The 14110-nt window shown below is 28.7% G+C and overlaps 1 protein-coding gene across 1 annotated transcript in view; it reads left to right on the top strand.

The window, feature by feature from the left end:
* DIP-lambda (Dpr-interacting protein lambda) overlaps positions 1 to 13434 on the top strand; it is a 101561-nt gene extending 88127 nt beyond the window's left edge. The window contains exon 9 of the mRNA XM_065500888.1: positions 12938 to 13434. Within this exon, the coding sequence (XP_065356960.1) occupies positions 12938 to 13146 (209 nt within the window). The 3' untranslated portion in view covers positions 13147 to 13434. The remainder of the gene's footprint in view (positions 1 to 12937) is intronic.
* Positions 13435 to 14110: the final 676 nt, after the last annotated feature.

Below are 14110 nucleotides of genomic sequence, written 5' to 3'. Positions count from 1 at the left end.
CGACGGAAACTTTTAAAATGTTTGCAAAGTTGTGATAAGCGTTATAAAATTAGGATGAACTCATTTCGACTAATGTTTAGAATTATGAAATAAAGCTTAAATAAAATTTCTTTCTGCGTTTTGCAAAAATTTTCTAAATTAATCAATAATTTGATCAGCGAAAAATTGTATCTCAATATATAAAAGTTTTATTATATTTTTTTGAAGAAGCTTAGGTATATCAAACACATTTAAAATATCTTCAGAATAACGAATTTTTAAATCCTTCAACACTGAGTTCAACAATGGAATGAACGTCTGCCACAATGCGATAAAATTACTCGTAGTTTTGTATGTGGGGGTAATTTTTCTGAAATACTGGCTTTACAACTGGGATTTCCAATGTCTCACAAAATGATTTCCGCTATCAAAAATACTAGAATATTAAAATGGGTCTCGGCTTCTTCTATTTTATTTTGCAATGTTAACTTAAATGATTTAATTATATTTGAAGCTTTATACAAGTCCAAATAGCTTCTTTGCAAAATTACACTAAAAAGGTCCTGTTAAAACATATCATTTCGAATTTAGTTAACGAATTTATTAATAAAAAAGCTTTTGCTGAATAGTCTCTATGTTTCCACTTTTACTCCATTTATAGTAGGTAACTTTTCTCCTATTATAATTAAGGTAAAAATACTTGTTGTGTCTAAATTAAAAAATTTAAGCTCATTGTATGTAAAAAAAATAAACAAAAAATGTGTAAATTTCAGAGACATAACTGTTATAAGAAATATTTAAAAAAATGTATCCATAATTGTTATATTGTAGAAATAAAATTATGTTTCTTTAACTAATAGTTATTTTCAATCAAAATAAATTTTGATTTTCTATAAGAGTTATTCAAAATATTTATTTTTTTTCGTTGCTCATAACTTTTATTTTCAATTTATATTTTTTTACGTTGCCTAATAAGAAAACTCATTTTCTGTTTTGCGTCTTTTGTTGACTGATAAAAGGTGCAACCAAGCGATTTTTTTGAGACTTTAAAGGTAAAATACAATGTTTGTACTAATCATGCTCATACTCTTTTGAGTTATGAGCATAAACATATAATTCGAAAATAAATGTTATGAGCAACGTAAAAAAATATAAATCGAAAATAAAACATATGAGCAACGAAAAAAATATATATTATGAATAACTCTTATTAGGCAACGTAAAAAATATAAATTGAAAATAAAAGTTATGAGCAACGAAAAAAAATAAATATTTTGAATAACTCTTATTTGTAAACGTAAAAATTATTCATTGATTTATGCCTAACTTTTTCAGTCTCAAAAAATTTAATAACAGTTATTATTGGTCTCTGGTAAATTTACCTATTTTTGTGTTTAAAAAATGTTTAGCAACAAACCAATTTTATTTAAATTTACATGTTTTGTGTCTAGAAATAGATTTAAAATATGTAAACTTACGTGCAATATACAGTGACCGACAAAAGTCTACGTATGACTATTATGTTCATAACTCGTGGACTTCTAAACCATAATAAGTAAAAGCAACGATGCAGTTTTATTTCAAATGCATTTTTAGTAATATAACAAAAAAATATCGCTAAATTTATAATTAATTTAAACTGTTATTCACAAAAAATTAAAAAAATATGTTGACAAAAATCTACATACGATCTGTACACTAAATAAACATTTTTCAGCGAATACAAATTTTCATTAAATTGAATACTTATTTCGTTGGGCCACCACATATACAAGCGTCTGGGCATCGAAGTAACTAAATTTTCCAGTTCTGCGGACGTTATATTTTGTCATTCTTCTGGAAGCTTCTCCTTTAACATTGGTTCACAAGTAATAAGATGTTTTCGGATCTTCCGTTGTAGAATTTCCCACACGCGCTCAATAACATTTAAGTCCGGGCTTTGAGATGGTGTGTACAATTGTCCTGGGGCATGGTAGAGTAGCCAATCTTTGACAGTTTGTGACGTATATTTCGGATCGTTATCTTGCAGAAATATCCAACTTTAACCATGAGCTAAAATATCAACTGGTGCTCTCAAATGTTGTTCCAAAATGGATTTGTACTGTTAACGATCCATATTACTCTCAATAATCACTAACTTTCCCACTCCAGAAGCAGCGACAGTACCCCAAACCATCACACTGCCACCACCATTGCTGTATTTGTTTTGCGCCATACTTTATCTCTCTCCAACACTTCCAAATATGTTATACCTCAACTCATCAGTGAACAAAACTCGCTTCCAGAATTCCATGTCCTTTTCAAAGTGCTTTTGGGCGAATTCCAAACGAAGTTTGCGATCCGTTCGCTAATTTACGAGGATTTCTGCTTTAAATTGTTCGTGAATAAACAATATCTTCTGATCTTGTTGCGAGTTCTTCGGCCAATTTTGTGGTATTTACTTCTGGGTTTTTGTTGAAGATTACATCTCTACGATGTAGTTTCTTTGGGCGACCACTTCGCGGCTTGTTTTTAACTGTACCAGTGTTTTGAAAGTAACTGAATATTTCTTGATCTGTAGACTTAATAAATTGCATTGCTTATCTGTTAGTATTCAAAAATAAAGAACAGGACATGCTGTGGTCGTATGTAGACTTTTGTCAATGTTTTTTTTATTGTTTATATGTTATACTGACAGTTTATGTTATACTGACAGTTTACATACAAAAACTTTAAGTTAAGAAATAACTAGACGTCGGGAAATTGGGTATAAATATTATGAATAAATTGATGAAATGCAATACAATAACCTTCTTGAGACAAACAAATCGCATTAACTTTGGACACGTTAACATTTGGTCATTCATCACTCAAAGTAACATGGAAACTTCATTTGTTTGGAAATAATATTGGAGAAAGCCTCATTGCCATCACATTCAAGTTGCATTACCAAAAAAGTGAGCTGATAAATTATATAAAAAGTTGTGTAGTCCATAGGCTTACGCTATCTTCAATTAAAATTTGAGATGGATATAAACACTATATTCGTAAATAATAACATTATTTTTAGGGAGAGCATGTTTTCAACTACATAGATATTTTGTTATCATATTAGTTCCATTATATCAAAGGTACATATTTTTGATATTTACTGAAATGAAATTGTAGAACCTACTCTTATGGAAGACTCTTATTATTTTGTATCGAATGAGTCCTCCATTGAAATCAAGTACTATACCGCATTTGCAAAAAAAATATATCCTTTACTGTAAATTTCATCGCGTACTTGAATGGATTTGTTTAGCTTTTATTTAGCTTTTTCACAAATTCTTTTAAAAACATACATATTAGAGTTAATTTGATTTGAGGGTATCATCATTTTTCTGAAGGTTTTTGCGTAAATAAAAATAATGGCGTCCTTTTTTTTTGGAAAATTTGTATTCCTTGTGGTGGTTCAACGCACCTAAAGAAGCGGATTTTGAGCACATTTTTCTATAGAGCAAAAATGGTTGAATATATTGTAAATCTAATTTCACCAGTCGATTCTGCATCAAAAATTAATACAATTGACGTTTTTTGAATCCTTAAAAATAGTTCCAAAAACCCACAGCAGGGGGCGCAAATCTCATAAAAAAAACATGCACGAAGAAAAGGCATTTTAAGCTTAGAAAAACGGCACCAATATTTCCTTTCTATGGCTAACCATTAAAAAGTTATGAGGGTTCAAAGTTATTTATATAACAAGAAAATAATAATTGGTAAAAAAAAGTTTAGACATTTTTTTATTATTTTACCTTGACAAAAAAAATTTTAAAGCCACATAACTTTTTAACGGGTTGTGATAGAAAGGAAATATTGGTACCGTTTTGCTAAGCCTGTTCATGTTTAAAAAAACTAAAATTCTCTTTTTATTTTTTTAATTGAAATTTGTGCCCTCTGTTGTGAGTTTTTGGAACTATTTTTAAGGATTCAAAAAACGTCAATTGTATTAATTTTTGATGCAGAATCGACTGCTGAAATCAGATTTGCAATATATTCTACCGTTTTTTCTCTACAGAAAAATGTGCTCAAAATCCGCGTCTTTAGGTGCGTCGAACCACCACAAGGAGTGAAAATTTTTCAAAAAAAAGGACGCCATTATTTTTATTTACGCAAAAACCTTTAGAAAAATGATGATACCCGAAAAACAAATGAAGTGACCTGGTCACAAACGAACTCTAATACATATGTACACATAATATAACAATAAAAGGTAGAATCACTACAAAATATGTTCTCAATTCTACGTGCCTTGAATTGTCAGACTAATATAAAATAAAAAATAAAAGTACAATTGAAAAAAAACATCAAAAATTAACTAAATTGAAAAATATTTTAAATTCAATTTAAATGTTTATTTGAACAAAATGTCGTAAGATTTATAAAATGTCCTGAAAATAAAATGAAAGAATGGAGTGCAGCCTGCGGTGTTGAGCTGAAGAAACACACACGGATTTGCATGCATCATTTCAATGACTCCGATTATATTGAACTGTATTTCAAATATAGTTTTAGATATTAGTTTTAGAATAGTTTTAGAAATTTTATTGAAAAAACAAATACAGGACCATCTTAGTGTAGGTGATTTTATTAATCCCTACCAGTCAGGTTATAGGAAAGGTTATAATACGACTGGTCTGGTATTAGATATTGCGGAGAATTTAAGATGCAACATGGACAAATGGTTCAATTCTGTTCTAGTAACACTGGATTTAAGTAAGGCTTTTGATTCTATTAGTCATGATTTGTTGTGTAGTAAACTTTGCAATGAATTTAAATTTAAAAATTCTGCTTGTAGCCTAATATCATCATTTTTGTATCGTAGATCACAGTATGTTGAATTTAAATCCCAAAGATCATCCATACTGGGATTACATAGAGGAGTGCCTCAGGGTTCAATATTGGGACCGATATTGTTTATGATGTATATGAATGATCTGTACCGTGGAATACATTTTTGTAAAACCTATACATATGCAGACGATATACAATTATTGGCAAATGATGGTGGCTTTGGCCTTAATTATTTAGCAGATAATATGAATAATGACTTACAATTTATAATGGACTGGTCTGAATCAAATTTTTTATCATTGAATCCCTCAAAGTCTAGGGGTATGTGTTTCTCTCATAATTTACTACTACCTTCAATCTATCTCGGAAGTGTACCCCTAACATTTGTTTCTCACCATAAAGTGTTGGGAATATACCTTGATACTAAGCTGGATTTTTGTTATCAGGTAAATAGCATAATATCGAAGGTATCTTTTGTTTTGAGAAGGCTTTACAACTTAGGAATTTTTCTTCCTTTAAAAGTAAGGAAATGTGTTGCGATGTCATTGTGCCTTCCTTTGTTTATGTATGGAGTGGAAATATTTTCTGGAATGTCAGAACAAAATCTAACGAAGCTTCGTATTTGCTTTAATAGAGTGGTGCGTTTTATATACGGTCTCAGTTATAGACAACATATATCATCTTACGTATTAAGTACATTAGGGTCAGATTTTAAAAGTTTTATTGATCGAAGAGTAATTTTACAATTTTATAAAATTGTAAAATATGGAAAACCTTTGTACGTTTTGCAAAAATTTAATTTTGGTCATTCTTCTAGAACGAATTTGCTAATATGCCCAAAACACTCCACCGTTGTTATGAGCAGATCATTTGTTGTTAGGGTAGCCAGAATATGGAACTCTATTCTTCCATATGATGTTCGTAATTTTGATAAAACTATTCAGCAATTTAAGAATACTTTGAAAGTATATATATAAGAAATATAGCTGTTATGATACTAGTACTAATTTATCAAATAACATTAATAAAAGAAAATTAATAAAGTGTCATTATTTGTGCAAAAATAGGGGGGTTAATTTAATTTATAAATTTATATGTATCTTTTTTAACAAAATTTTTAAATTTTAAATTAAGTTAATATTTTTTATAGTAATTTGTTATACTTACTGCCATATGTAAACCTGAATTTAATTGGCCTTATAGGCTTATAATTCATTGAAAATAAATAAATAAATAAAAAAAAAATATAAACAAAATATTTCTCAATTTTCATTTGTTATTATTCGTATTTTTGGATTTCTGTTTTTCTATTATTTGACGTAACAAGGCATAGCATTTTAAACTCTCTCCCTAGTGATTCTACCTTCTAATGGTTGTATAATGATATGTACATATATTTTTTGTTATATTTTTATTTTTGATACAAATTTTTGACAATTTCTATATTATTTGTTTTAAGTACGATTATACTCTTTGTGTCTAAAACATAACTTTTATGCACAATATATCGAGACATTTTCAATTTTTTTTTTTATTGCAAAAATTAAAATTTGATGGACTGACTGATATTTTAGCGTTCTCAGAATATCAAAATTGTTAATAACTTAAAAATTATAGGGGGTAAGATTTTATCGTAAGTCAATGTTTACATTTTACAGTAAACGAATTTTATCGTAAGCAACACATAGTGGTATAGAAAAAAAAAGAGGGAAATAAATCTGTAACTTCTAAACGGTTAGATTGGTTTGAATGAAATTTCACATGCGCAAAGAAGAAGTGCTGTTGAGTTTAAGTTCTGAATGTGGATCTCATGGGCGCACCAGCGGCGCGACCAAGGGTCCTCAAAGTAGGACACCTCGGGTATGTTTCATTTTTAAAACGATCCTATTTCTACGTTTGTGTTCCGATTTCAAAAAATATACACATATAAAATCTCTTCATCGAGCGCTACAACCTAGTTGTAGTAGTAGACCTAGTAGCTATCAATTACCTCTTATAGCTTAGGAGATATTCGAATTTAAAAATTAAATTTTCAACAGTTTTACCCAGCCACGTTTTTGATAACAGCGTATCCAAAAATTTCCGATTTTCTCCAGTTTTCCTTCATTAGACTAACAACATATGTATGTATCAAATAGAAAAAGAAGTGTTTAAAAATAATGCCTATGTCCAAAGTTACATGCAATTTAATATAAAAAGTTTTAAAAAACCGATTTTTCGCTAATTTTTTGGGAAAAAATAACTTTTTTTCTTTTATCGCAGAAAAATTCTAAATGGATGTATAAGGAATTTATACTTTCTGAAAGCTGCGTTTTCATAAAATATTTTAATTGAAAAAAAAAATAAAAATTTTTCTTACCGAGGGGACCAGGTTCAAAAAACACCTATTTTTTCTGTAAAATTCAACTTTAGGGCAAAAATTCTCAAATCGCATATTCGATATCAAAATATAGTAACCGATTTTGGATGGCCCAATATGCTCTTAATTATTTTGTAAAGGGTTCCGATAACTCAGACCCTGGTATGGATGTTATAGCCAAAAAACTAAAAATTTCCATTTTTGGGATTTTCAACAATTTGTAGGAATTGCTGTTAGTTAATAAATTTTTCCATTTTAAATAGAAAATTTTACATAACTGAAATTTCATTAAAAACTATTCATAAATAACAATTTTATTTCAATTCGAAAAATTTTTATCTATGCAAAAATTCAATAAAAAAAATTTTGTTGACATATTTTTCAATAAAGTATTCCATGAATTTTTAATTGTCAAAAGTTATAAATATTTTTGAAAAATAAACAAATAGCTTGAACGAAATTATATTATATCGCATCATAACATTTTGAATTTTATGTATAAATTTCAAAATAATCGAAAAATCTTCTCCTGTCAAATTTGTGTTTTGTCGCTTACGATAATTTGGCGCTAAGTGCTCGATATGTAATTTTAAATGTTAAATTTACGCATTTTCTGTAATATTACAGGAAAAGTTACTAATTTTATAATAGTAAATTTACAATGTAAATTTTACATGCATTTTTTAGGGTGTAGTCCTAATTTTGTTTTATTATTAAGAAATCGCTGGGTGCTTTTTGTATGCATTATTATATTAATTAATGATTTTCCTCGAGACATTGAAATTTGACATAAAATTCAATAATATTAATTATGTACTTCTTTTATACTGAGTAAACATAAATTTTTACTATAGTACCAATAAATCTTAAACATTTTCATAAAAGATCCTTGAAAATCATACAACTAAAGGGTCAGACTTGGCTAGACTTGCCAACCGTCCAGTTTTCGTCGGGACAGACCAGTTTTTGAGTCGAATGTCCCGTGTTCCGGCAATACTCTGAACGAGACGCCATTTGTCCCGTTTTTAAAAAAAAACATAACTTTTTCATTAATTACCACAAAAAATATAAAAGAAATTGCAAATACCTATAGACAAGGATGCTTTATTGTCTGAAATATAGTATTTTCTCAAAACTGAATATCACTATTTAACAATATACTTAGTGTATTAACTTCTATGAGTTCCGAAAAAATGTATTCAATTATATATCAAAACATTTTTTAACATTCATGAAAAATAAAAAAAAAATAATTTTTTAGAAAAATTTTAAAATTTTTACCATTTAAAACGGCATTAAAAATATACGATCTTAATTTTTATTACACATTTAGAAAATGAAGTTCCAAATAAAATAAGCTCTAAATAATTAAATTCTGTCCACAACTTTTCATTTTATTCACAAAAAATAATACAAATATCCCCTAATATTTTATCAAAATACATAACTCGTAGTAATTAGCTACATCGTGCAGTGCACAGAGGTATAGACAAAAAGAGGGAAATAAATCTAAACTCTTAGTCCGATTTGAATGAAATTTGACGTGTGCAAAGAAGAAGTGTTGACGAGTTTAAGGCTTGACGTGCGGCCAGGGGTCCCCAAAGTAGGACTCGGGTATGATAAATTTTTAAAACGATCCTCTTTCTTCGTTTGTGTTCCAATTTCAAAAAACATCGTGGCTGTCAACTATCTCCTATAGCTTAGGAGATATTCGCATTTTAAAATTAAATTATCCACATTTTTACCCACCATACTCCAGTTTTTTTAAAAAAGCCGATCCAAATATTTCCCGATTTGCTAATTTTTTCTTTTATTGGACTAACTCCAAAGTTATATGCATTTGCATCCAATTTTTAATGCCGTTTTAAAAACCAAAAATTTCGAAATTTTTCTAAAAAAAAAATTTATATTTCTAAAATGACTACGAAGATTAAAAACATGTCAAGTCTTACTTAAAGGTAATTTGGTTGCGGAATTTCGGTTTTTTCAGGTTGTTCAATAAAATAAACCGTTTTTGAGTGACGCGAATATATTTTGTGCAACCTCCTCCATTTTCGAAATAGCGGTATATCTCGAAAATACGAGCTAACCTAAAAAAACGGTTAGCACCACTGAATTCAGCGTACCCGAATTAGCTTAACCCACCGGGTGCCCCGCTTGACAGTTTTTTCAACTAGCACAGTGTAATTATAAACGAATTTGTTTGAATATTTCTCTGATCATTTAGTGGTGTCCCGTTTTGGAAATTTCAAAAGGTGGCAAGTCTAGACTGGGCGTATATACTGTTAGATGGACCTGAAAAGCATTGTAAATGTTGTCATGGAAGAAAATGTAGAACAATTTGAAAATAACTAAAAAAAAATCTAATGTACATATACATATATCATCAAAATCCTCTTTTAGCAGTAAACAAATGATTCATATTTGATTTTTAACCCAGATATGCCGACTGTACTACATGTAGTTTTTGTTTACAGGATACGTCACGTTTATCAAAATAACATTTTTTGTTGTTCACATACTTAGTACTCACCGCTACCTCATGGGAGATTGTGTGATCGCATTATTTATATTTACTATTTTTGAGTTATTGAATTTTTAGTTTGTGATATTTTCAAAATGCCCGTATTTAGTCATTATGGACATATCTCGTTTGTACTGAAAGTAAAATTTTGTACATTTACAAGTGAATAAATACTATATTTTTTTGGAATTTATATTTGTGAAGAGTAGCTTTATTGTTATATGCATGAATGTTTCATTATTGCGTTTTAGTTTTTTTGTTGTGACCCCAAAGTCCTATATATAGGACGACTTAAAAAAACACTTTTTTCAATAAATTTTTAAAAAACTTTAATTGTACTGTTTTTTATTTCTCATTTGCTTCCAAAATAATATAAAAGTACTTTTAAAATGATCAAGCTCAAGCCGTCGGCATATCTGGGTTAATTGTAGTAAAAGTTTTCCTAATTGATGCTGAAATTAATTGGAAACACTTTTATTACAATTCATAGAATTCAATTCAAGAATTTAAGTTCATTATGAATTCATTCAAGAAATATTCAAAGTTTCACTCAAAAATTAATCATTATTTTATAACTTTGTCTAATAAACATAAATACAGTGTTGCCGCTTTTCGGGTATTTTATGACGCTTTTTTGGTGTCGTTACCCTTTTATTTTTACCAAATACCCTTTTTTAAAAAAGGGTATTTTTTGACGCTTTTTCCATATTTCTTTTGGCGCTTTTGGTGCTTTTTGTTACAACCATTAACAACAAACTTTTAGAAATGAGTATTTCATTAACAATGTTTTGTGGCCCGATGATGCTGATGATTATGAAACATAAGTATTTGAAAATGAATTTGTTTTCCTCTAAAAAGTTATTCTTATTTTATTAAATTTTTATATTAAGTTTTTGTTTACTCTCATGGTACAATCAGTTACCATGTACAATTATTCGACAGAGTTTCCAGTTTTTACCGCTAAAAGTAAAACCATGTATTTAATCACTTACATTTTTTAATTTGTTGTCGCGATACACTTATTTAAAAATATATTGAATTGAATTTTTTGTAAAAAAAATTTAAATTCAATTATTTTTTTTAGACATTTCCTTTTTATATTTTTTACATTTTTTTATTTGACGTTATAGTAAATGCATAATTGAGAACATACTTTCTAATAATTGTTCTTTGTTAGTTCTGCCATGATTTACCCCTAAATTTTAACTTGCTTTTTACATTTAAAGTTTTTTTGCTTTTTTATCCTTGTTTTGAATGCCAAATTTACCCTTTTAACATTTTTAATGTGTTATTTGTAAAACGAAAGAATACTTTTTCAAAATTTTTGTAAAAATTTTATTTTTTTCTCTTGGCGATTTTTACACTTTTTTCGTAAATATTTTATCCTTTTTACCCGTTTTTACTATAAACATGGCGCTTTCTTCATTTCTAAAATGGCAACACTGCACACATATGATAACCACTGATATTAAAATACATACACACATATGTACAGTGGTGGCCAACAATTTAAGACAAATACTTGAATTTTTTTCATCAACTGAATTTTAAGTGCGATAGAGCCAAAATAAAAGGACCTCTAAGGGTATGAAATTTATTATTAATGTTTCTAGTTTCTGAAAAATGTTTGGAAAAATCGGTAAAACATATATGGACAAAGATACGTGGAAATACGTTGACACACCTCAGCGAACATCAGCTCTTAATAACATGATATGACCGAAACTAATGGAACTAAAAATACGAAATTTGGTCCGAATATTTTATAATAATAAAATTATAATGATATAAATGTGAGAAAATATGTTTATTTAAAAAAAAAAATTTTTTTGGTCAAGTTGTAGAAAAATTTTATGTGTTCATGGTGAATATGTATGAATTGACACAGTCGAATAAAACACACTTGTGTGTTAAAACAGTCCTCATGCATACATATTTGTGGAAATATTTGAAAAAATAATTGACAATTACATGGAATTTAGCAAACAATTTTTGTCTTAAATTCCTGGCCACCACTGTACATTAGAGTGCTCCAAAAATGAAGTCTAGTATTCACAATAACAGTACAAAAATGGAAATTAACCCTTAATAGCACTTGGGGTCCAAATGACCCTCAACTTTTAAAATCACGAAAAACACATTCATTTTGACCCCAAGTACTCTTACGGGTTAATTTCCATTTTTGTACTGTTATTGTGAATACTAGACTTTATTTTATATTTTTCTTAAGTTTCATCAAAATCGGCCCAAAAATATATAATATTTCGCTATCTTTCCATGAGAAATTCCAAATATTGAAAAAATTGACTTTTGACCTTCACGATTTAAGGGTTAAAGTTTTCCGATTTTAGTAAAACTTTCAGACTATATTTAAAATTACCTGGACTATAATATTCTGAATAGCTTTTACTTAAAAATCATTACAGTAAGGAAATTCTGGTCATTCCCCAAAATATGGCCAAAAAATTAGTTTTTCTCGAAAATCGCAAAATGTATATCGCAGGTACGGAAAAACTATAGGAGGCATTGACATACTTTTTTCACATTTTTATTCCCTATTATGTTGTCAATAAATCCCCATATGATGATCAAAAAATTCTGAAATTTGTTTAACAAAATTTTTAAAAATTTGAAATTGGAGTTTTGAAACTGCCGTTAAAAAATTTAATTTTTTTGGTCATACCTGCGAATAGGTTAACGGTATCCTACGAGGACAAAAACTCATATACAAGTAAATATGGATATATTTTAAGTAAAAATGAGCTTTTATTTTAATATTTCTCAAAATATGTTAATTTTGTTCATAAATTTCTTGTTCTAGTGGCCTGAGACACGTAATGGCCTGGCGATTTTTTAATAACTTTAACATTTTTTCACCAATATTTGTCTTTTATATCTTATTATAACGACAATTACGTACACATTTCGATTCTTTTAAATTAAATTGTAAAAGTCATTATTTAATGGCAAAATTTTTACAAAAACTGAAAAAATTGCATATTTTCCCCTTGTAAATGCACCTCAAAACTTCAGCGTCGTTGCGCCACCAGTTAACGTTATCCTATCATCCTAATATTTTACACAACGTGTTTCTACAATACATAGAACAATTCTAGAGGGGGGGACGGCCTGTACCTAGAAAGTTTTTTTCGTCCATACAATCTTGGAGCACTCTACTGTACATATATAATGCTAAGAATTCTATTTTAAAATCAAAATTATTTTGTATAATACATACATATTATTTTTTACTACAATTTCAGTTCATACACAATATCCCGGTCGGAATGGATACGAGAAGACACATAAAACACCACAAGCCATGCCAACACTTCGAACACCATGGGTTATCACAACCACACACAGTGGTGCAAAACAGACAAGAAATGTGGGCACCTTTAAAGTAATGAGAATTCAAGCGAATTTATTAGTGGCACTATTCGTCTTGTACGCAGCATTTCGGACGAACTAACTAACCACAAAGCACTAGCAGGAGTCGAAATCAGCGTAGAAACTGAAATGGAAGTGGAAAATTAAACTATTTTTCTTTGCTGTTGCATTATATTGCTGTTGTTATTATTGTTAAATGTATAAAAAAAATAAAACAAAAAAAAAGGATTCTAGGAAAAAGAATATGGTGAGTGGAGTCAGTGTCCTTATTCCTTACAAAGGCTAAATAAAATCGCACAAACAAACAAACAAATATTTAAAAAAAAATACAAACCAAACAAAACGATATAACAATAATACAATAATAACGAAACGAAATTTCCTTTTATCAAAAACATACAAAAAAAAGTGGAAGATATAAATAAAAGAAAAAGAAGATGAAAATATTATGGAAAGAAGAAAACTCAAAAATAAATGTATAATTTACACAAAAGGCAAACAAACATATACACAAACATTTATACATGCATAAACACACACAGTCAAGCAGTCTCAGACACACAAAAAAACATAGAATATTATTCGCTTTTTTCTTTATTTTTTTTTTTTATTATTTTTTGGTAAAGTTGAAACTATTTTTGATGATTTTCTGTTGCTCCGATTCAAAGCCCCACTGCTCTTGCAAACATCCCTTCGCTTTTTGGTTGCAATATATCAAACATACGCATCTTTTACATTTCAAAATTCTTTTCGCTTTTCACATTTGTTTTTCATTTTTTTTATCGTTGTTGCTGTTGCTGTTGATTTTGATTTTGACGTTGTTGTTCTCCATGATATTATTGCTGATGCTGTTGCTTTTGATATTGCTGTATAGTATATATGCAGTTACTCGGCTACATGCACACGTAAAGTAAATCGTTCACAACCCGCTCATCCGTTTAGATCATAAACACAAAACAAACCCAACCAAAAGGATATTATGACTAACTCCTTTCCTACTACATACAAACATATTACTTATGTAGTTGTAAAATGCACCCACATCT

The sequence above is a fragment of the Calliphora vicina genome, chromosome 2, assembly GCF_958450345.1.
Source record: "Calliphora vicina chromosome 2, idCalVici1.1, whole genome shotgun sequence".
Classification (NCBI taxonomy): Eukaryota; Metazoa; Arthropoda; class Insecta; order Diptera; family Calliphoridae; genus Calliphora; species Calliphora vicina.
This window is presented reverse-complemented; position numbering and strand designations above follow the sequence as displayed.